Source organism: Rhopalosiphum maidis, chromosome 3 (assembly GCF_003676215.2).
Source record: "Rhopalosiphum maidis isolate BTI-1 chromosome 3, ASM367621v3, whole genome shotgun sequence".
NCBI classification, from domain to species: Eukaryota; Metazoa; Arthropoda; class Insecta; order Hemiptera; family Aphididae; genus Rhopalosiphum; species Rhopalosiphum maidis.
In genome coordinates this window covers 29579689-29606605 of record NC_040879.1, presented here as the reverse complement: position 1 = coordinate 29606605, position 26917 = coordinate 29579689, and the positions used below count along the sequence as shown (strand labels likewise).

The window sequence follows — 26917 nt, the reverse complement described above, 5'->3', positions numbered from 1 at the left end:
CCGAAGATTCATAAATAGTTATGATTTCAATTTTGGTTTTGTTTATTATTTATTTTGGCTTGTTTATCATACCTGCACTACATTATACAATCGTATTATGCATTATTTTTTGTTTTCAGTGCCGTATGTATATATATATATATATATATATAATTTTATTTTCCTGTTTCATTTTTGAACGCCAAATTCGGGTCAGTTGTTCCATCGTGTCAGTGTAGAGTTATTTTATAATGAGCTTATCGCGTAATCACAGGTTTCTACAAAATATTGAATGCGTTGCGGTGCGTTGTTGTTGATAGAACTTTTATCCTTGATACTCGTTTCTATACTGTAATTTGAATGAGATGACTGCGTACAACAAGAACTTCGGCTGACGTAAAACGTCTCATTTAAAATTCGGTGAAACTTTCCTTTATATTGTATGGAATCGGCAGCAGTGCGGTGCGATCTATATACCTATAGTCATGTAGTGCTTTTATCGTCAACATATCAACAGTCACTCAAGCGACTGCAGCTGATCAATTCAAAGTTAATTATTTTTGGCCATAGTTAACAATCCCAAAGTTACGTATTACAATTTCCGAGAATTTTCAATTTTTAATTAATAACTTCCACGCCATCTTTTTAGAGTACAAATACCGACACAAGTACACAACCTAACTTCCAATTCGGACCTATTAAAATATTCGAATAATTCCTAAAATATCTGGAATTCGCAAATAACTATTTTAATTTAAAGTTAATACCGTTTCTGTATGAGTTATACATGTTGTTATAACGTATGCGTCCCATACTTCCGTTTTATTCTAAGTAATAATACGTATTTACGCATAGAAAACATCAAATATGTTATAATGATACAAGACTCAACTGGACTATCATTTTGGTTTAGTGAGTTATGAGTTTATGACATATTTTTAGGGTTTCAATACTAAATTAGTTTTACATAAACTCCACATATCATTATATAGGCTTCACATGTAAATATTTATTTCGCGAAGTCAGAATCTATAATACGCAGCACTACAAATTTTATTCTGAATATTTATTATAATGTTGAATTTGCATTAAATCCAATAATTTATATTATTCGCTTACCGTTTACAATAAAAGTAACATAAGTTAAGATTGATTTTTTGCTTATTGAGTATTGTCATCACGTAAGATGCCATAAGCAACTTAAGAAATAGTTTTAAAATTATTTAGATTATAACTTATTACAATACAAGAATAACTTTTGTTTGTCCAATTTCTAGTGTGATTCTCGTGAAATTATGCATACTTTGTTATACTCTACATTTAAAAAAATGATAATAATTTATTGCATATTAATGTATGTTAACGCACGAAATACCGAAAAATAGATCCTACATCAGAGTGTAGCTATATTGCCTATTTCAAACGCCGTTTTACCATTATTTTATTTACAGATACATTAAATATTTTCTCTCTATTGAAGAAAATGCTGTAAAATAGGTCTAACAGCTGTAAAAGTGCATTGATAAAAATTATTTTTTATTGTAATAAATAGAAGCTAATACAATTTAAAAAAATATTGTTGCGGAGTAATTTACGTAAATATTTTATATCACATTGAAAAGGTTTAATTATGTACTATTAAAACAATACAATACTGTTTTTCCAGTATAGACATTTAATGATAGGGCACTAAAAAATTATCAATATTAACCTATTGAACCATAGTGAAATTAACTTAATGATTAAAATATAGTAGATATATTTATTTATATAGTTATAAATAGAGTATGACGCAGTTTTGTATTAATAATGTGTACATGCTTACGTCTTACATTTAATGTGAACTATAAATAGATTTTGTTTAAAAGTAAGACAGTATAATCAATCTAAGTTCTCAATAAATGTTATTTACTTATAAAGTGGAACATTCTAAAATATAGTTTGATCTCTGAATAGTGTATAAGTATATAACAACCTATACACATTGATAAAGTGCGTGATATCAATGCATATTTAGTTAGCTATCAGATTTTAAGGTACTTATTGCGTTTTGCTTTTCGAATAGTATATAGAAAGTAAAAAGTTATTATTTCATTTTTCTGCGAAACGAACTATTTTCCGTGTGATCTAATAAAATGATACCTGGAGTTGAATAAAGTAAAATTTCTCTTACCAACATTAATTTCTTAAGTTTTTCTAAGAGAAAGAATGTAATATATATATACGTGAAAAAAAACAGTTAGAGAAATACAAAACGTCTGTAAACAATAAGTAATGTGTCACAAAAACAAAGAGCTGAGATGTCCATTGCACTAAAAAATAAAGAAGTATTTTATTTTTTTTTAAATTTAAAAGGCTCTGGAAAATGAGTTATTTTAATACATTTTTTTCTAGACGTTAGATAACATAAATAAAAAAATAATAGTGTTTAGATCATTTTTAACTTTCAGATTTTAATTAAAGTACAATATTGATCCCGATTGTCTCCTAAATGTATCTTTAGCCGTTAAGAAAAATGTGGTGGTCTGGCAATAAAAAAAAAATAAAATAAGATTTCTTCTCAATAGTTGTTTATTTTAAAAATTTAGTCATCATCATCATATTATTATATCAATATTATTTTTATTATTAACATAATTGACTGTTTCATATCGAAAACCAATCAATAAAATATTCAAATGTAATAAATTCTTTGTATATGTATGCTTTGCGTATGTACGGTAAAAGCTTTCTTTATTGCGTTAAATATTTTTGATATATGTATATATATATATTATCATCATGAAATTTATTGGCCATATTATCAACATTCAAATAAATATATAATTATATTTTTAAACAAGATTCCCACGGCTGCGGGCGTTTACTAAAGACGTGAGCACGACTCTATAAAAAGTTATTGTTTTTATAACAGCACACTATAAGATTTTGAATTCTCTCGGAGGATATCTATTGCGCTAAATGTTCTGATAGTGTAGTATGTTATTGTATAATATGACGTATTTGAGCTTGTGATGTGGTTCAGAGTGTGTTGGAAAAAAATAAAGTTACGAAAAGTTCTTTTCAGTGCAGCTATTTGCACTGATAATAACAGTATTATTATACACATAATCTGAATCCCAATCTCAAATGGATCGCCGCACGTACGTAAAATATACGAGTACGCGTGCATATTATATTAATCTCGGACCGTATACATACGTATTATAATATTATACTCTACTACAGTACTCGTTATTCTTAACAATCACGCCATGGTCGCGCGAGCCCATCTGCCTGCACTACGCGTCGCGTTTTCCCGTAGTATTATTATACAAAATAACATCACACTTTTGTCGTATTGCCACCCTCCGACGAGATAATTATGCGTGTGCGTGTGTGTCACGATGAGGTAGAATAATAGCAGTAGGTCGTTGTCGCATAGTGGCTGATAGTTGTTGCAGTAAGTAGTTTTAGTATAGCAGTTTTGTGTGTAGTCGTCGTCGTCCGCGTAAATGATGAATCGTCAGAACGCCTGTGCGCTCCATCTCCCTTCCCACGTCGTCTCGTGCGTATACATATTTTGCTAACCCAACCCCAAAGTAGACCAAGCGGTGGCACACGCGACGGCGACGGCGGCTGTGGCCGAAATAAAAGACTGAAGTCGGAGATCGGAGCTCGCGATCATGACAGGATATTTTACTAGGATACAGTCACCGAAAACTGTACGCGATATAGGTATACCGACAACAAAATATATAATGATAACATGACGATGGCTAGAATTGTAATCGGTGACGTGAATTTCGCGTAAAAAAAATGTAATGACTAAATCCAATCGTACGATTGTACGAGTAAATTTCCAAATTTACGGTAGAAAAAGTAAATTTGATTAATTCCCATTATAAATAATTGATATATGGCCATGGAATTTCGTCATCGATTTTTATAAGTTCAGTATTTTACTGAAATTATATTTTAATGAGATAATAGAACGTTAGCTATTAATACGATGCATAAATATAGCATATTGGTCACCACATCTCGGTGTTCAATAATCACAATATTCTTATAATATCCATCATTAATTATTGTGATAGCTAATAGAAATAAAAAAACATAAATCCAATGGTCACTTTATTTACACAAATAGTAAAAATAATATACCAGTTAATCGTATACCATATATATATATACCGTACTCCCATCACTAATAATAATAATAATAATAATACGTATAACATGTGCGTGTGATCGAATAATCGCATCGTTTTCAGCTAGCCAATGCAGTTAATTTTTTTTTTTTTGCATAATATGACGGCCAATATAAACGATATAAGTAGAGCACATATTGAACTAATCGTCATACGAATACGTAAAACAGATTGCACCCGAAAAAATTTGAAAATATATCTTATGGAAATATCAACGAGTGTTCACGAAATGAGCCCGCAGTGGTAGAAATATTAAAATCCCTTTGGGCACTGTGCAATATATGCCGTATGCTGGTCATTTTCACTCTTAATCTCATCGCCTCATGTGTTAGGTATGTTATTGAATCGTAACGCTTTAAACGGTGGCGGCGACATCGAAGAGATGCTCGCCTGACGTTCCAAATCTTATTATCCGTCACAATAATTTCAACGAGTCGTTAACATTCAATTTACATAGGTACAACGTGTAAAATAAATGTAAGTTATCTCTGTTGTCGTCATCATTGTCGTCCAAATTTTAATTTAATATTCGGCACTAATTTATACCGTACCTTAGCTATCTATCTACGTAGGTACCTTCAAACTCTATGATCATGTTTCTAACGGGTTTGTTTTCTTACGAGACAAATGTGTTTCTACCCATTTATTTCTTATCATCGAACATAAATAGTCCGTCATTTTTTTCGCTTTAAAAATTATAAATGTTTATGGCGCGGGACAGTTAGAATTATTGTCCCATAAACGGTAATCTGAAAAAAAATATACAACACTGCGTTATTAGTTTATTACGATTTACTTATGATTTTTAATTATTATTATTATAATTATTTATATTATTTTCATTTTACGGGGAAATATAGATTTTAAATCGCTTATAATGCTAAGAAGTTTCTATACGTAAATAATATAATTTTCTAAAATATTATTATTGAGTTATGCATTAATTCTGATAGAAAAATATCAATAAGTCATATAGTTTGGCCATACATTTTGTCAAAATGTATTATTCCCATACTAAATAGCATTGCCCTCGATGTTACGTAAAACGTACTAAACCACCCAAACTTATAATTAGTAATAATGATCGTTATTACTAATTATATCACTAAATATAAAACTTAGTTTTCTAGTTCTCAAGATATAATATAATATTTCACTTTTGTTGCTGATATTAAAAGATTGATAATATAACATTAAAACCAAAAGTGCGAAAAACGTTTTTCTATTAATCATTGTATTTGAAAAAAATATATAATGAAAACAATAGTTATACATAAAAGCCTTTCATTTAAAAATGTGATTAGTTTTTTTTCTTAATCGACTTCGTCTTGTGTTTAATAATTTTATGTTTGTGTTATTTATTTTTCGTATGATGTCTTTACTACTATTGTATTTTAGTGTGTGTGTGTGTGTGTTTATTTTGTAAACGAAACTCGAAAAACAAAAAAACGAAAACAGTGTAAAGTAATTTCTACGTTCATACAGTGTTTTTCTGTACAGTGAATAGTGTCAAAAATTTAATCGACTACGGCGGTGGCAGCGCGACGACAACGTCTTACGACACGGGCGAAACGCCCACCGGCGGCCGTGTCATGTCCTATTGTTCGGTCTGAGTAGTATTATGGTATTGTCTACAAAAATAATAATAACAATAAAATGCCAAAAATGTTTCCTAGCACGCGTTTCCGGCGCACACACGAACACACGAGAAAATGATGAATGGGACGACGCAATAATATAATATATTATATTATTATCGGTCGCATATATATCGTATTTTGTGCGCGCACACGCCCGCGCTTGCCGATGAATACGAATAACCGCTTCGTCGACAAACAATATTATTTAAATAGTAAAAAATAGCAAGTGCATAATAGCTGATGACGATATAGGCGAGGAGACTTCGTCCCGACCGTGTTCGCGGCACGCGCGGCTATCGGCGAAACGAACATTACAACAATAATATTATTACCATAATAATAACAACGAAACAAAAATCAAAAACCACGATAGGCCTGACGCTTCCTGTTCGGTGGGAGGAATTTTTTTTTTTTGTTTTTCGTTTAATGTCTTGTAATTATTTTCGTTTCCGTTCAACGAAAAATCGCACATCTGTCATTCGAACACGCGGGCTCGCCACAAACGCAGCGTACGAGGAGAAGTATACGAAATATACTACGCGCACCCGCGTCATAATATTATCGTTATTATTTATAGGCACCGACACCGCGGAGGACCAGTGCAACAATAAACATATTACGCGGGCACGCACCGTTTTGCGTGGGCACATCGTACATACACTATTATGTTATTATACACATTCGTTTCATTACTCCGCATCGCCCTTTTTTTTTATCGTTATTATTATTATTATACATATATGTATTATTTTTCGACCACCATTTATCACGTCTGACACGTCGCCGGTTTTATTCGTTAGTCATTTATTCCCGACCGACGCGCACAGCCGAACCGTTTCGTATGAAGTGTCGTATGCGGTGCGTGCGCGCGTTACACTTTTTGTATGCCCTATGTGTATAATACGCGTGTTACCGGGCCAAAACGTGTGTGAAATGACTCGAGCCGGCGACAAATCACCGAACGATTTATTCGAATAATAAACCAGGACACGCAACGCGGATACGGAAGTATAATAAATATATATATATATATATATACAAACCTATTCGGCCGCGTACCGTAAACACCGCACGAGAAATATTATATCCCGTTCGTATCCTACGCTTTACGAAATATTTTATTGCGCAGGCACTTGTGCGGAAATCAAAAATTGCGCTTAGGTACCTACAACACAACACCTATGTATTATTATTACCTATGCGCGAACGCCGCTCCGTCGGAGTTCTTCGTCTCAATATTTCCGAGTTCCGTTCGCGTCGTCGTTCGCTCGCCGCACAATTCCCGAAAATATGTCTTAAAGTACGCGTATGCCGCGCTTGAGATTCGAGACGTTATTGTGATATGATATATATATATATATATAATATCGACGTATAATATCACGTCGAGGGTAATACCCGAAGTCGGGTAGAGATGTCTGCTTTGTGCCGGCGGGATCGCCCTAAGACATTTTTCCGGAGATCTATTACAGTAAAAAGTGATGGTTTGGCAACCTCTTCTGATCGCATACATTATTATACCCATCGAAAAGTGATTTTTAGCAAATAGAGCAATGATTTACATTTCCAGCTGATCAGAATATTGAAGTTAAGACGATTTCGTACCCGTGTATCGTGTTGTTGTTATGTGTGTTGTGTGTATTTTTATTTTAAAACTAGCGACGAGTACTTAGATTCATTATTGTCTTAAAATTTCTGTTATCCGAAAAACAATATTAAGGTAAAAATATTTTGCTCCTGCAGCGTAGTTTATAATTGTCCACTAAGAATTTCATAATAAGTAATAACTCGATAAACCCTGATAAGTATCCGATACATATATCTGTCAATGTCACGCGTATGTTAGACTAATATACAACGCATGCCATAACAGACTTCGCCTATAACTAAAAACATATTAATACATAGAAAATACAATTTCACGAGTTAGAGTCAATGACACTTATTTATTGTTTTTTTATCGGGTGATTATCATTATTAGTAGGTACATTAGAAACTTTTTCATGTTATATATAATTTTAAAAACATGTTATTGTAAAACACCATTTGTGCAAAGATGCATGATAGTAGAACATATTTTTAGTTTTGTCGATTAGATGTCTATTATTTTCTTATAACTATTATTTGTGTAATACATTATTTATAATATACATTGTAATTTCTTCAAAAAGTCGTGTGGTTTTTACATTCAATAAAATAAAATAAGATAAAAATATGTATATATAAATAATTTAATATTACAATAATTTATGTGCCTACGAAATTATTAAAAGTTCACCCCCTTTCTCAAAATATTATTACCTTACTTGCCTATACCGGCTATACCCAATACGAATAATTAACGTTGCCGTAACTTAGACGATTTTAATCGGTTATTATCGAATTTAAAAACTCAAATTTCTTTCAAGTATATCTGCTTTAGTTGTAGACTTATATTTTAAATTATATGTTGTTAGTTTTATGCAAATCTTGTAATAAAACTAAGTAGGCACACCGTTGGTATTTATTTATGCGTTAACAATAAATTTACTTATTTATGTATTCAAAAATGATTCAATATAGACAATATTTTTTGTGAGAACCAATCAGTGAATTAAGACTTCAACATTTTGTTTTTATTGTTTCAGTGGCAGGCCCACCAGACTCGGAAGATCCATTTGACGGAAATAGAGATGACCCGGTGTTTATGGATACGAACGAAGGCGCTAGTAGCACACAAGACACAGATCAAAATTCGAGTAAGTACCATAAAATTCGGTATAATTATGAGTAAAGATAAATATATATATAAAATGAAAACCAATTTCCAGCTATGAATATATAGCACGTACGTAATATTACATAAGGCAAGCCGTAGTCTTATATTGTTATTAAAGCTCTATTGATTTAACTAAAATTAATTTTTGATTGTATTCCTTAATAATTATAAGGTAATCAAAACAACTTTGTATTTACAAAGTCATTACGCGTCATTTACACGTCATTAACAATTTATACTACCTCCAAATTAAATCTTCAATTTATAATCGTTTTAGTGAAAAACAAATATATTTGTTCTCAAACTACTGATATTTAATAGATAAAAAATAATTTACTTTTCATTTCAATCGTTTAAATATTGATAATTATTATTCTTTGTTTTTTTTTTTTCTATGAGACGTGGTTTTGTTTAATTTTTGGTTATTTATTATGTAAATTATTATAACATAGGATACAATAATATCAAGTTAATACCTATTTATTTCAGAACTTAGCTTTTAAATTGTGTTATTACTTTTGTTGCATACAATTCAATTGAGTCCCTAAAAATCTATTATAAAACTTCTGAATTAAATAATACCTAATACTTGAGACTCTATGTTAAGTATTTAAATAAGTATTAAAAAAATATTGGACTATAAATAATTTGATACATCATTTTACGCAACTATTAATAATTTGGATTTTCTATAACTAAAATAAATCTTTACGTTACATTAATTACTGATAAAGTGATAATAATTAATAGTACGAGTATGTTTTAATTTACATATCCATTATTTTCAGATGAGCAATAGCAATATTAATACATTTGATAGACTCTCAATTATTATAAAAAAAAATACGATAATATTAATAACAAATAATTTAATAACTGATTACAAAACTATGTACCTAAAATGTAATATAGATTTTAGACAGCCGTTCACTAAAATGTATTTAGAACGCGTACATTTATTTAATTGTTGTACTTCATAGTATGTTCAATTAATGAAATAAAACAACAATATATTTTATAAATCTTTTGAGGAAATTTATTTTTCTAAAAAAAAAAAAAACAAATTATGGTACTGTTGGAGTATTAAAATATCATTAAATAACTATTAAACTGAAATAAAAACGATCGCTGTCACCGTAATTGACATTTTACTATTGCGCGATTCGTTCGAAAAATAATAAACTAACTTTATTATTTTTCGTATTTATAAACTATAAACTTCTTTCTCTGAAAGTCAAATGTTATAGTTCCGTAGAATTAAAAAAAAAATAACAATTGTATTATCAATCAATGATCTCATCTTAACTGAAGATATAGTTTATGCGCATTGAAATAAGACATCGATAGTCAGTAACGGGGGAAAGTGGTAGAAAATTTTAATAAAAACCATTTCTCAAGTCATGAATTTTTATACATTATGTTTATTCATGCAAACGTGTATAATAATTATTTTATTTTTATTTTTATATAAATCAATTTAAATATTTCATGTGAACTCAATCCGTATGTTTCATTTGTAAATATTAATAATAAACAATTTTGGTAAAAAATAATTTAGGGAAACCCGTATAAATTTAAAATATAAAACTTCTTACTATTGCCAGACAAAATATAAATTGTTATTACTAAAAATTTAAAACTATACATTGTTATTTTTATAATCAAATTATTTTATTATTTTATTTTAATTTATTTATTTATTAGAATTAACGCAATACGAATTTTTAGAATAAGATATATTAACAATAAAACTAGATTAATAGATCTTATGGTAAATATTACAATGAATGGCGTGTTATACACAGTTAAAACTAATACTACAGATAATATAAAAACATTATAAATTATTACATGAGATAATACTGATTAATAAGACTAACAACATATTAAAAGCGTTCGCCTTTTTATATTTTATTATTAAATTATATTGGAAAATATCTAGATTCTTTTGATCAATATAGTAGTTGATTGAAGTGCGAAAAATTATACATTATTACTAACTATCGAAATCATCTTTACCTATCAATGTTATTATAAATAATTATGTATTATACTTATAGACGTCAGACGAACGATTCATGAACATGCAATGAATAAATAATATTATTTACTATTATCCGAAGATAAAATTCCAATACACCTTTTACTAGAGTTTTATTATAACTACTGCGAATAATAAAATATGTACTTACTACTGTTGTCTACGTTAAGGACTTTATGTTTTACGGTTTTATTGTCGTTAGTTATAAATATTCATAATTATGTTTAAAAAATATATATTTTATGGTCTGTAATGTGTGTGTACACACGAGCATACTAACTAATAGCGTACAAAGTAACAATAAAATATCAAATAAACCGTAAAATGGTATTTAAATATATTTATAATGTATTCGTATTATTGACACATCATTTTAGTATGACGAGAATATACGCCATAATAAATATTAGAGTTATTTGGCTGCAAACATAGCGCCGAGACACTGGAATGGAAAAATGTTTCGCAGAAACAGTAGCATTTAAAATGTTTAACATTTCCTTCGATACATTTTTGCTGTTGTCGACAAACGCGCAGTTGTATGTCATTACACATCAATTTTTCGGATGTTTTAAGTGTTACAATAATATAAATAACGTAAATGAGGTCGTGATCGGTGACAGGAGATAATGCGTTTCCGCGCCCGTGAAACTAGGCCCCCAACGAGACCGAAACGCTGCAGAATGTCGGACGAGACGTATTGGCGTCCATTAATTGAGAGAAAACATTTTCAATACAGGGTGAGTCACTCAGCACGTTTGCTAGTGTCCATGTCCTCTATAAATCTGAATTTATTTAAACGCGTTTTTTTTTTTTTTAATTTTTAAGTGTTCTCGCAAAGAATATACCTAACATTGAAATTTTTATAACGTATTCAGTGATCGCTATGATGAAACAAAGTTCTAGTTTTCAAATTATAATATCGTTCGTTTTAACTGTAAACTGTTAAGGAAATGGTTTTTTTTTTTTTTTAATAGGTTTAGAAAACAGTCGTAATATTAGTCAAATTTCGATTTCGACGTTTTAAAAAAAGAATCATCTACTTAAGTGGATTACATTCGGTCGTGTTTTAAACAGAATAGTTTAGGCAAATTATATTGGTGACTATAATGACTTTAGTGTGTGACAACTGACAAGTAAATCAACAGTAGAATAGATAGAACTAATTCGAACACTTTATAGCCTGTGTGAGTAAATGGCCTTTTTTTTTTTTTAATAGTTAGTCGTCAATCCAGATGTAATAAATATTATAGTCATATTTTTGGAAAACGATATTTTTATAAATACAAGTTGATATCCCCTGAAAAACTGTAAGTCTAAATAAGAAAATTAAAAATTTTTCAAAAAGCCGTTTATTTAATAATACAAAACAAAATATATACAAAAAAAAATCTACGTATATTATATAATAACATTTTTAGCTAATTGAAATTTGTTTTCTCACATTAAACCTGTCTCACTAAAGTTCTAAAGTTTTAGCAGTCGATTGAACGTAAATACTACCATTTTACCATTTTAAACGATACAAATTTACAGTAAAAAAAAAAAATTAGTGGTTTACTTTTGTAGAACAAAAAAGTTTATACTGTCACTAGATTAATACTTTTCGAGTGGTACAAACAAATTTGAGTTATATAAAATATAGTCTTTAAAAACGAACATTCAAAAGTAAAAATCAAAAGTTAAATAAATGGATTTTAAAGAGATGAAATTGGCGATGGACATGCTTGGTGAATTTCCCTGTATACAGGCCGGGTGAACTTCGAAAGTAGATAATTTATATTACAGAATTTTGCGGGACACCGTTCATAATACTCAAGCGTCCCACCACCATTTACCCACCCGGGTCCTCGCACAGCGGTTGGGTCTACATTGTCGATTGGTCAAACTGATTCGTTTCTCCGCTCATGGTTTAATATAGAGTACTCATCCGGGCGTGCATAATATACGCCCTTTTAGAGCGAAAAACCCATGATATACATAAATATATATATATATATATTATATTTATTACTCGTATTTATTACATTTAATAATATACTGACCGCCGACCAAAACATCTTCGCCGGGAACGCCACGTGGTTTTTAGTTTTTCTATTTAGTTCGTCGCCGACAACGCAAAGTATCAAATTGAAATAAATAAAAGTTTTAATGTATTAAAATTATACAGTTAAACGGAATCGCTAAGGAATCGTCAACTTTATCCGTTATAGAAAAGTCAATTTCACTACTGTGTTTAAACCAGGGCTATTGGCATTTTACGTTATAAAGAATATTCTGTCTTAGAGAGGCACCGTATGAGAGATTTTTTTGCTTATAATAAATACGCTTTAACGACGGTATACACGGAAAATTGATTTTAATCGCATCATTCTGATATTTTACTCTAATTCGAAAAAAAAATAAATATTTTATTTTCCTTATAGATTTACTGATCACAATTATTATAGTCATAGAAATATTAAATTGATCTTCGTTAGTGTTTTCAATTTTTAGTTTTATGTTATGTAGTACTACAATTTCCTCGAATAATTAAGTTAATATATTGAAGAAATCTAATAACTCTTCAGATTAAATCTAAAATAAAATAAAAAACTCCTATAAAATCATTTTACGTTTATAGAAATGAAAAAAGATAGCAGATAAGCAAATAACCACTCTGATGTATAATAAATAGCATGTGTCTGTCGGTATTGAAATCACTGTAAAAAAATGTGCTAAAATTAAATTCAATGATACATAATAATGTAGACAACGAAAAACAATTCGGAACTATCGGCTTATACGTCTACATGGCAATTCACAATTTTTTTTAGAATTCTGTCTGTATTTTAAATTTCAACCATTGAAAAAAGTAATATAGATTTACAATCATTATTTTTTTAATTCTTGAAATGAAAACTTATAAGAAACCTTGTATTTTATTTTAAAACTTTCGATAAAAAAAAAAATAATGAATTTTTATCGACATTTTAAATTCGCTTGCTTATAAAAAGAATTGTAAATATCTATCTCTATACTTTTTAATTTCTGAAAGAAATACTTGTGAGGAATCTTGTACTGAATTTTAGAGTTTTTTTATTTACAACCAAAAATTGTATCAAATATTAGTCTCGTAAAAACTAAAAAAATTCAAAATCTTTAACGCATATAAATAACATAAAACGAGCCAAAATATTTTGAAAATGCATATGTTGACTTATTTAATTCAAAATTTCGTATCTAAGTATTTTTATTATTATTCGTTTTAAAATGACAGTTAAAAAAAAATGATATTGTCAAAAACTGTTTTTTTGTGAAATTTGTATTATTTTTTTAGAATATAGTTATTCTAAAAGAACTGTGAAATGGTCATTTTAACTTTCTATTGTAATCAATTAAATCCAATTATTTACCAACAAATTCTCTAGAAATTAATTATTACATAATTTTTAATGCAGAAAACATTTTTTTAAATAAATAAATAAAAAAAATATCATAAAATTATTTCCATCATTTAAAATTCAAGAAGAATAAATAATTATTAAAACGAATTACACATTTTGATTAGGCGATTTCAAATGTTAGCGTTGAATATATATCAATATTATAGTATGCTATTTAACAGATATAATAATATATATATGTTATCGTTCGATAGACAAATTAATGTGTAGTTACTAGCTTCCTACATTGAAAGTTTGAAATGCCTTAGGTTACTCCGATTAACAAGGAAATCAAATTTTAATTCTACAAAATATATATAAAGGATAAATTTTACATTGCTTTTTGGTATGTACTCGTATTAGCAGATTAAGTTCCAGGGATATTACTCGATTAAATTTGTGTACATCATGTAAAGTCTTACATCAAAGAAAACTAGCTCAAAATTTCAAAATTCATTATTGCCAAAGCATTAAACCAATTACAATATCATAAACCCCAATTAATATTATTACAATCCGGTATTAAATTATAACCTAATCGTTTTATTTATGTGAGAGACAAATGAAAGACAATAGCTGATTGTAATAAATTACTGTAAGTGACATGTAATATCCGCATAATATTATAACAAAGAAAAACCATATTGTTATAACTGCAATGAGCAGTTCTATAACAACCGGTGAGTGTGTTCGGCGTTCGCGCGTGGGAGAATAGTGTAGAATTTAATACTGTACTCAAACTTAGTATAAAAATACGTAAAAACTCGAATTCTAAAGACTTCCTGAAAATTGCAGTATATTGGTTTTATTGTAGCTATAGTAGTCTTGATTTTTATGAACAACATACTATAACGTATACAATTAAAATTATAACAAAACTATTTGAATCCAGTAAGCTTGATATAATTTATGTACTGATTTTATTAAGTTAGACAATTAGAATTTCATTTTACATCAATGATTATATACATGAATAGACTTATACGATTTGGTATGAATAAATTAGGTATTGATCAAAATAATGGTCTTAATCAAATAGACGAGTAATACATATATTAAATATTAAGATAAATTGGATTCGAATTCACTTATAATAAAAATTTGGTATTAACATTTTTCAAATAGCCGAGTACAATAAAATAATACATTCACAATAATATATAATATATTATTAGAGCACATTATCTTAGAATAACTTAAAATAATTTATGCACACAATAGATCCGTCATTTTATGTGTTTTTAAACCTATCTGAATATAGTTGTTTTCTACAAAATCTCAAAAATAGTAATAAAACAATTCCCTCAAAGACGTGTAACTAAGTAACTGAAAATTAAGTATTGAGTTTTCAATATTATGTTGAAATTTAAGTCAAATATATTGCTTATTGTATATTACATTCAAAACATCAGAAACTTATAACATATTTTACTAAATCTGAACATGATGCAACGATTGATATGCCACCTCTTAATATACATAAAATAATAGATGAATGGTCATTCATTTAACTGAAATAGTTAACGATATTTATAAAAACTACAATCTTATATGTTAGCTATTTGTAAAATTTTCATGTTTCTGATCTGTAATATAAACAATTTGATAAAATATATACAATAATATTGTTCTTATCCAAAAATCATTACTAAAAAGACAAAAATATTTTTATAAAAATTATATGAACTATTATATGTATATATAATTACTTTCTATATTGATGATGAACTATTTATTTTATCTAATGATTTACTGAAGAAAACTATTTATAATAATTATTATACAGGTATGTAGTGGAACCTATTTCCATTTAATTTTAACTACCTATAGAACAATTTGTGTTAAATTACTAACTCATACCAAAATATTTTATTGTTCGCGATAGACAACAGTCGATACAATCGAATATTGATTAGCCTAGAGTTATGAAACACGATAAATATTAAACTCACTATTTAAATAAATTTAATTATAGAATAATTATTCTATTCAGAAATAACACAATTAATGTTACTTTAATAAATTCTACAGATACACCAGACTTGTGATCAACCCTACCACTTTTATAATATAATACAATATTGTAATAGTTTATTATTTGTTATTATTTGAATGCTTTGCAGCGCCTAAATGAATTTATTTTTGGAACTAAATTTTATTTTTTTATTTTAAGCATGTATAAATCATGGGATAATTTAAACTATAAAATTAAACTTAACATGCAATAAATTATCAAACATGATTACAAAAAAAGAAAATATTTCAAATAATTTACGAGTTCATATTTTGTCTAATATACAATTATATTATCAAACTGAAATTAATATTACATTTCTTTTATTAAGGTAAAAAAAATAAAATAATCAGAATATTACAGCTGTAAATATGTGTATGTATATAGGTATAATATTAATTTTGTATTCAGACACATAAAGAGGTTTTATAATAGATAATAAACACCTTCATTTTATATTAATCATGACATATTTAAAAAATATTACCTGAAAAATTTTTATAATTACATAAACATTACAAGAATTGATTTTGATTACAATTATTAATAATGTAATGAATAATAAACATATGTTCTTGTTAAAAAAAATAACAAAATAGTTATTTGCCCTAATATTATGCACTGTAAATTGTATTAGTATATATATTAATTTGCTTATAATATGCTTTAAAAAGAAAAACATATACATTTCAAAATATTATGCATAAAATGTTCAATTGTAATACATAGTATTTAAATTTTAACACCAATTTTGAAGTTTTTCACGAATTTAAAAATATTTTAATTAAATATGCACAGCAAAAATGTATTATCATAGGTATTTGAATTAAAAAAATTTAACAAAATTGGATATTTAGACGAAATCAAAAACATAATTCTTAGAACACTTTTAATCATTAAAATATTTTGTTATTCTAATATATTTAAACATTCGACTATCTATTAATGGTATTATTATCTTCAATATTATACAAAGTTTTCAAAATATTTTATCTAATTTTTTTCAGCTATATATTTTATACCATGGATCTATTTACACCGTTTACTGATGTGTTGGTATTGATTATAAATTAGATATTGTTAGTTAATATATTTACGATAATATAATAATATGACATGACATTACATTCAATATATTATCTAATATTTTTTTTAAATATGTATTCAACCCACCATATTACTAATATAAAAATAAATTAACAATACTTAGAAATATAAATATATGATAAAATATCCTAATATTTTTCAATACTTATTATAGGTGAAAATTAGATTGTGTAACTGTCTCCACTCAAATTAGTTTTGTTCATTAATTTAAATTCCAACATATCCGTCATTAGAACTTATGACTAATGGTGATGGTGACATCCACTGGAAACCTTCTATATAGTTGATCGGGTTTCCTGTTTTTTTTTTTTTTATAATATATTACAAAGTGAACTCATATACGTGTATTTATCAATTTTCAGGACAAGGTGCATTGACAATTGTCCGCCGAAGCAGTCAGAAGAAAAGCACTTATTCAGAAGAATATAGTATGGCCTTGTCAAGAGAAAACGAATCGATGTTAGACGAGGTAGATCTTAGTCTCGAAGGAATGCCATCATTTGACTCATCGGAAGCTGTTGATAAAGCAGCACTCAGGTAATCATAACTCGAAAATAATTTATTTATATAATTGTTATATTTCCTCGCGTTTTTAGACATATTGTTAAAATAATATTTTTTACGGACGAGATAATACATTTCCGGGCCAGATGAACACTTTGTCGTAGTAAATTAAGCAATATAACTTTAATTGTGTAAAATAAAATAATTAAAACATATTTCCATTTGATAAAACTAGCAACTTTGAAGAGTTACAATGTTTACTATCAGTTTATTATGTATTGACTGGCGTTGATTACTTTATAATAAGTAATAAGAAACTATCAGTCTGTTTATTATTCAAAATTCCAAAACCACTAGCCTATAATATATTAAGCTCTCAATATTATCTGTAATTATCGTCATGTAAGATTATGTAATCTACGAAATAATTATGGCTTACCGGCTTATGAAAATAATTTGAGTACTCATAAATTTAATAATGGATTAATCAGTTTCAACATTTAAGATATTATTAAGTATTTTATTTGTAATTTAAGATATTGTATAATTACATTGTTACAAGCACACGAAACATAGTATAATGAGTTATTATTAATACTACTTGTGCCGTGATGTCGTGTTTAATATAGTGTTCTGTAAAAGTATGTGCCGTGTTTAAATATTAAATTAAAATTGAAGAGCAACGTTTAAACATTTTTAAAAAGTATAAAAAAAATTTAATTAGTGCATATTATTGTATTACAACTGAGTATTATAAATAAGTATTAAATTAATTAATTTACAATTAAAACTTACGTTGACTAGATAGAGCGATTGATATAGTGAGGGTAGTACAATAATGCTAATATATATATATATATATATATAACTTAAGTTTAATAGTATAATTTATAAAATCTTATCTTCTTAAATACTTTTTTTTTACATGATTTGAAATTATTATACCTACTAAACAATTATTTGAAAAAAAAGTAATTATAACTAGGTATAAAAACTATTCACTTGGATTATTTTTAAGTCTTAAAATTATAAAATACAAATTATTTCCAAATACATTGTACTATATTAAAAAAAAACAAACAGTATCGATCTTTAAAATCCATAATTTGTCTATAGTTCGCATTTAATAAGACTTTAAACCATAGATATAATATTTCAATAATTTTTATGGCAATCGACGATTCTGGTTACTAATTGTTATTATTTTATTTATGAAGTATTCACGATGATTTGGGAACGGGTTTTATTTAAATGCTATGAAGACATTTTTTTTTATAAAATAATTGATACAATTTATTATTTTTACTATAACAAAAAATAAATCAACTTGTATTACTTTCATACTTTAGAAGTTCTTTTAAATATTATAGAAATCATTTTACTAACATTAAAATGATTATGTCCAGGATCTTAGGTTTATTTTAAAGAATTATATTTTTTATAAACTATATTATCTGACTTGATTTGTAAAGGATAATTATTCAAGTGGTCCAATATTCAAGTGTTTTGTTATTCTATTAAATTAAATATCATTTGACGTACCTACTTGACTTGCATGGGCGTATTTTTAGTTTTAAAGATATTGTTAAGTATTGTTTTTTATTTTTTCTGAATTTCGATATTGTATTTTATTACGTTACATATAAAACGAGCGAGTAAAATAAAAAAATTATTATTTTTCAATATTATTAACAATTATTATTATTCATTAATCATTATATTTTTTTTTTTTTTTTTTTTGTTAACCAAAATCTGTAAAACTTTTTATCTATCACTAACATCCACTAACGTGAGTTCTAACTGAAGATAAACGAGAAAAAGACCTTTTCATCCCCTAATCTAACCTTAGACTACGCAAAGAATACTTCAAACTATAAACTTACCATTAACTAGGGTCAATAGATAAAATCTACCTTTAACTCTAACCAAAATATCACAAACAGTGGAGAGATATTTTTGTATACACTATATACTCGTACTCGTATTAATAATAAACCTATACAAGCTCTTCTTGCTATCAACATGTATATTTCTCGACTGTGTAATAATGTTAAATTAATTAATTTTTTTAATTAATTCATTCATAATTACCTACCTAATTATAAAAATTGTATTTTAATATTTTAGAAGTATATTATAGTGCACAATATAAAGTGTAGAAATAATGATTTAATTAACATGAACATCGAACTAAAAAATATTAAATGTTTTGAAATAAATAAATTTAAATAATTTTTTCAATATTTTTTAAAAATTGTATAGTTATTAATTTGTTAGGTTACCATATTGTTCACACTAAATTTTAATACTATTTTATTCAAATTTTAGATTACGTTGTCTTTTGCGCCACTTAAGAAAAGGAGAGATATCGGCCGAAGTATTACACAAAAATTTATTTTTCGCTGCTAAAGTATTGGAATCAGCATTTCTGGACGAGGAACAAATGTAAGAATATAACTACTATTTTAAGACTGCATGTGCGTGTACTAATGTACCAATAAAACGCGAACAAAATATTATGATTATCGAATCGATGGTAAGCTCAATATAAGTTATGCACCATCATCGATTATCAGATCATTTTTTATTTTAAAAATTAATAACATTTTATTTAATATTTTTATCATTTTTCAGTTTTCTTTGTTTCTCTTTTGTGTTCATCAAGCTGCTAACGGTTAAACAGTTGTACGACGTACCATATTAACAATTTATGCACGTCGTTTATGACATTTAACCATTACTACATATCAAAACCACATTAAACAAATCAAATATTTTTATGATCCAATAATACACCTCATAAAACGCACCATAGACTGAACGATGCCTTATACATGGTGTAATAAAAAAAAGTCATAATATGCCTATTTATCTTGAACATTTTTTAAACCTAACGCTTTTTTTTAATAATATAACATCCCATATGCACATAATATGCTAAAATATTAATTCAACATATAATTTACAAAATATAAAACGATATTTCAAGAAGAATAAAAGTACGCTTTTATCATAACAAGCCATATTTTTACACATTTTGTGTATATATCAGTACATAAGAATACCCGAATCTCCGTTCAAATAATAATAATATGATGTTTATTTATTCAATTAATAATAATTTATGTATTAATTTCATTGAATATATTATCTCCGGTGATACATTATTTACAATATTTTATAGACGTGTACCTATGAACTCTAAATTTTGATCGATTTAATTATGTTCATTTATTTATAACAATTACCTATTTTTTACTGATCATACCGATGTGCTATAACAATATCCCATCGACTCTCTCCCACAAATAATAACTGTCACCTAACATACAACATCAATATTATATCTATTAATTAGTATTTGCAATGAAAACTATTTAAAAATGTGGTTTTGATGAGTAGACAACAGATTCCAGTTTGAGTGAATGCCACTTTTATGGACTGATGTTGCAGTGAATCTATGCTTTGTTTTTTCGCATGTTTTATTTCAATTTAGCTCAGCAACTAATTTACCAATCGTCAGGAGCAATTTCAATTTTCAATGTGATATACGATTGAGTTTTTTCTTTTGTATTTAATTATTTAATACGCATAACCTATGCCATAAACATTGTAGATGAAACATTATTATTATAACATTATTATCTTGAGTGTTTATATCAAATTCAAAGCTGGGTAGGTATTAGTTAAATATTTTGTAAACAAATTCAATAAGATTAATCAAACTTAACTAAGTTATGTTAGCATTATTTTAATACATAATAGAAATGTAGTTACTAAGTTACAGAATTTTAGAGAAATATTAACCCATTTTAGTTAAAAGTTTAAATTTAATTTTTAAATTATTCACTCTCATATTTTAAAGTAACTGTAAAATAGTTTTTTTTATATAGCTTAATAATTAGCAGCGAGTGATATATAAGTATTCTTTAATCATTTATAATAACTACTAACTCTAAAACAAACGCTACTCGAACAATTGTCCGCATTATGGTATTGTATTTTAAAAATAAATGCTAGTGAGTACTATTCTGCTGTACGGTAATTTTTGAGATGATCACTGACACGAATATGTTAAATTTGAATTCAATATGATATATCACTATATGAGTAGAACGATTCTGAATGGAGAAATCTGTCAGCCTATATCACTAATTATATTAATTCATATTATGTTTTTTTAATATTGCTATTTGGTAGATAAATTTATTTCACTATTAATAATATAGTAGGTTAAATAGTTGTTTATCGGAAATATTTTATTTGAAAATATAATTGTATTTATAAAATATAACATTATAGATAAAATTAAAAAAGATGTAATATAATATTTTTGAACTATTACAAAATAATGAATATCGATATTCATAATAATTAATAAGTAGTTTAAATATTATGTAATTTCGTCCAAATTTGAACTTGAAATATATATAGAAAAAAAATATGCTTATATATTTTTATACTTTTCTGTTTTAGTATGAAATGTTTATTAGGAAATTTATATTACATTTTCAGTTTTTAGTAAGAATTACATATTTTATAAATTTTTAACTACAAAACAATTTCCAAATTATCATGATTTTAACTTCAAATACTAATAAAAATAAATTGATTATTAATTTTAAATAATTTTACATATCTATAAGGACAATTTATGTGGTATAATGTATTACATTTTCAAGATTTTTGATATAGTGAACAATAAATATAAGTAATATATATATAAGTAATCAATAAATTATTAAAGTTCAAAGTAGTAGCTTATGAGTTATAACTTTTAAGTATTTAATGTTAAGGTAAGCAGAGTAATAGACTAACATAATGGAGTTACCGCAGTTCCTACACATCTAGTAAACATATTTAAATAAATTTTAGAATTCACTTCAAGTAAAATCAGAAAAATTATAAAACTAAAATCATTTTTAACCTAGAAATAACAAAGATGTTAACTCAGTTATTTTTAAAGATTCATTTTCTTAACTACTTAAGTTAAAATGCATTGAAAATATTAACTGATAACTTTAAAATTTTTAACTAGTTACTGTACCCAGCTTTGATGGCAGTTATATTCGTTTACGATTCTGTTTACTAAACAATAATAATATTATACCAATAATCAGTACACACGACATAAGTGTAGCAATATTACATAGCCAACGCGCCGTATTTATTTTGAAATTTTACACATTTACTATAATATTGAGTATACAATAATATTACTGGTCAATCAAAACGACGTTATTTATTACAATTTTTGCAATTTTCAACTATTAAACGACAAATGCATTATATAATGATATATTGACAATAAAACTAAAAAAATATTGTCATTAACTAATTTTCTCATTTCAAACATTGTAATATTATTATATTGAAAGGGCGTAGTTTTCATTTATTATCGAATATCTATATTTTAATTGTTTCCTTCACAGTACACTTTAGTACAATTTTAATCATTTTATTAAATTTAAAATTAATGAACACATGAATAAAAAACTCATCACATACGAAATATAATTTTGTTACTATTCAACCATTGCTTTATTGTGATTTACTGTATAAACTTGCCGGAAAAAGGATCTTTTTTCAGCACAATACATATTAATCTAATAATATTTTAAATAATTCACAATTCTTTTTTTTTTAATTTATATATATATTAGGTAATTAATTTCTAGGGATTAGGAAAATAAGTAAGAACCTTCGCATGAAATCCTTGAAAGCTTAATCTTAATGTATCTTCCTCTTACTTTTTTCGCACCACAACTCAATCAAATGTCTAAAGTTTTTTTACCGAAATGCATATCATTTAAATTTTAATTGACTTAGAAATATTCAAAGTAATTACTTATACTATTAAATAAACTAATTATTATAAACAATAATTTTCATTTAAAAATAAAGTTAAGACATTAATTGTTTTAATAATACAATGTATTCAAATGAAATTTGTATTCGGTTTATTCTGTATAGGTATAGTATCCTTTTTATTAGTAACTTTTTTATACGATTGGCTTTTCTAAACTTATTTACTCTATTGAATTTAAAAATGCATTTCTTTTAGCCATTAAAATTTTAAAATGATTTGCATCATATTTTATTTTATTATTATTGTATTGATTTGAATTACAATGTGTGTATACATACATATTATAATTTTAGTTCTACGACATAACATTCCATAAGTTATTAACAAGTTAATTAATTAATTAATAACCCAATTTTTCAAAACAAAAACGATATTTAGATACGTTTTCGACCGATACTAAATGTTTATTTTTACGTGTTTACGTTCTGTCTAATGTAACACAATAACATTATATTTTTAATGTGTACATATGTTACAACAAATAGATTCATTTAAAAACTTAATAGTACAATGAGATAATATTAAATTTTTATATTATATCATTTAAAATAATGTAATCCTAGTATCATTATAATGTGTAACAAACGTAGTTGTTTTTTTTTAAAAAAAATCATATCTGATTGTTTAAATGTTAAAATAACGATCATAAAGCGTTTATTGTATAAAATTATTTAATCATTTACTTAAGCTAAAAGTTATTAATGGTTAGATGAGTAATTAATGGTGCTTACTAAAACAGTGACCATTTACTTATGGTGACAATTCATGGATCTATACAAGCAATATAATTAAATATATTTTTATTATTTTAATAATTTTCATCCTTTTGTTTTTATGACCTTTTCTATGTTTCTGAATATAGTTTCCGTTCTCAAATTGCCTGACAAAAAGTCCAAAATGCTCACTCATTATTTTAGTTACTATCATCATTGCTTGTTTCGTCTCTCAACTCCGTTTTTTATGATTATATCATATAATTATAGCCGAGTATAACTTACTGTTTGTCATTGTCAACAATTAATAAATTATTTTATTCGATCTCTGATATTGCAGTCTGTCAGATAAATGTTTTAATATATTTTACTGTATTCAAATGAAGTTTATATACGATATTTTATATCACCCAAGACAATAAAATTATTATACTAAAATTCTAAATCAAATAATTAATAAACAATAATTACAGAACTGTTGGACGTAACGTGTCGATAATAAATCTTTTTTTCCAAATGCAGAAGAAACTTACTAAATCATATAATATATATTTCAGTGTGTTAATTGATGTCGACTATTGGACATGACCCATTACTAATCTTTACATTTGTTGTCGCACGTGTGATCTGTCTGAGAAAACATGATTAGCTCGAGTTCTTAACGCGTGTAAATTATGATTACTGGTGAATTTTTTCAGTGTTGGCATCATTAAATTTCCGTCTACTTGATCAAAATATGCCGACTTTCAATGATATCCACAGATTTTAAAATTTTTCATCGTTACGTCGTCTTTTTTAAATTGTGACCTTGTTTGGTGTCATACTTTCTTTTACTTTCTGAGCAGAAAGAATATTAAAACAAATTTTTGATATAATATCATCAATAACCATCAGCATCGATTAGTTAATTTTCATTATAAAACAATTTAGTTTTAAGAAATTACAGAAAAATCTTTAGTGCGTCGAACTATAAAGTCTATCATTAAATATTATCACTGAGTTATTTTTTTTTGCATTTAATACTAAAAAATTCATTGTGGAAAAAATTACATAGTTCATGAAAATTAATTCTAAATTGTTAAGATGAAATTTAATTTAATAAAAAAAAAGTTTAAAGGAAATCGAAATATATACAAACAAAGCAAAGAGTAAACGCATGTATAAATAACACTTATCTTTAGGTAATTAAAAGTTAACAAAACTAAAATTATTATTATTTTAGAGATGTGTAGAATAAAAAATTATATTCGACGTAAAGTAATTGATTTCGAAATTCTTCTTGAAAACAAAATGTTTACTAATCGTAATTGAAATCGCTCTTCCGAAATTACACAATCTTAATATATATAGTTTTGAATAAAATATAATAATATTATCATACATGTACTATTTTTGTGTGTTTGTTGTTTTTGTTTATTATCATAACCATCAGTAATTGCGATATGAAAAATAGCCAAGAGGAAATGGAGGAAATTTCGAAATCACCAGTACCGTCAACTTCATCGGCCGCTGCAGCTACTTCGCCAGTTATCCGACAAAAACGACTCCGTGCACCCATATGGGCAAGGTTGTTGAACATTATAATATAGTCATTATTTACCTTAAAAATGTTGTGTGGCTTTTGCCAGATGTATCTATATGCGTGCATGTTAATTGACGTTTTCTAAATTCATCAGCATCACTTTGGTGTCCACATGTGATTTGTTTTGTAGCCTTCAATGGTTAGATATTTTTTATTCTACATAATATTGTATTCAATTATTATTAGTTTATAAAATACTTACTTACCAAAACATACCTTGGTCACATTTAGGGACGTTATCGTGTTTTTGATTCTCAGTTCACTTCTATTGGTAGGTAGTTGAGTAGTTCCATGAGCACAGGTATTATCAGAGTAGTTAGCGAATTGCATAATGCATTTAAAGTAATCGAGTAAACGAATCTCATATTAATAATATCAGTAAGACATAGTATTATAATATATAATGTTAAACAGTTTCTAATTATTAAAAAACGTAGTATGATTTTGTTGGTAAAAATTATTCGGAAATTTTAATTTGAATTAATTTCAGAAGACTTTTATAAATATTCCATTAAAGCTTATGAACTTAATAGTTATTTTAAATTCATGTTTAACATAAAAAAAACTAGTAATCGTTTTTGGAAATACCTTGGTTCCATCAATCGGTATCATGTGCAAACATTTTCATAAAATGTTAAACGTGTATTTTAAAATTAACAATTTTTAAGATAGTGTTTAAATTGTTTTACTTATTTAAATATAATTTTATTTAATAATCATAATACATTAATATCACAAATAGTTTAGACAAGTCACAGGTGTTAAATTAAATAAAGTAAACAAAATCATATTTCTAATATTTATCTCATTAAGTTTGATTACAAATATAATTATTTTTTAGCAATAAGTAACTTTTCTTTTATAAATTGTTTGAATATTATACTTCGATATACCACAACAAATTGTTTCGATAATAATATAAATAACTAACACAAAATAGGTGTATAATATTTTCATTTTCCATTAAATTGCCAAAGAAAATATAAACAAAAGTGGCAAACATAACCTACAATATTAGTTTCCGTGTGAAATTAAATATACACTGAAATGTATGCGTTTACATTATATACATAAATCAGCTGAAAGTTTTTAATT

At 26.4% G+C, this 26917-nt stretch overlaps 1 protein-coding gene across 5 annotated transcripts in view; it reads left to right on the top strand.

Annotated features, from left to right (window-relative positions):
* The window catches only part of LOC113555960 (calcium/calmodulin-dependent 3',5'-cyclic nucleotide phosphodiesterase 1A-like), a 353800-nt gene that overhangs the window by 293231 nt on the left and 33652 nt on the right, over window positions 1–26917 (top strand). For 4 of the 5 annotated variants that reach the window (XM_026960611.1, XM_026960610.1, XM_026960614.1 and 1 more), the window contains 4 exons: window positions 8440–8550; window positions 17517–17691; window positions 19987–20103; window positions 25673–25807. In XM_026960611.1, the coding sequence (XP_026816412.1) occupies window positions 8440–8550; window positions 17517–17691; window positions 19987–20103; window positions 25673–25807 (538 nt within the window). The remainder of the gene's footprint in view (window positions 1–8439; window positions 8551–17516; window positions 17692–19986; window positions 20104–25672; window positions 25808–26917) is intronic. The other variant, XM_026960613.1, reaches the window with a different exon arrangement.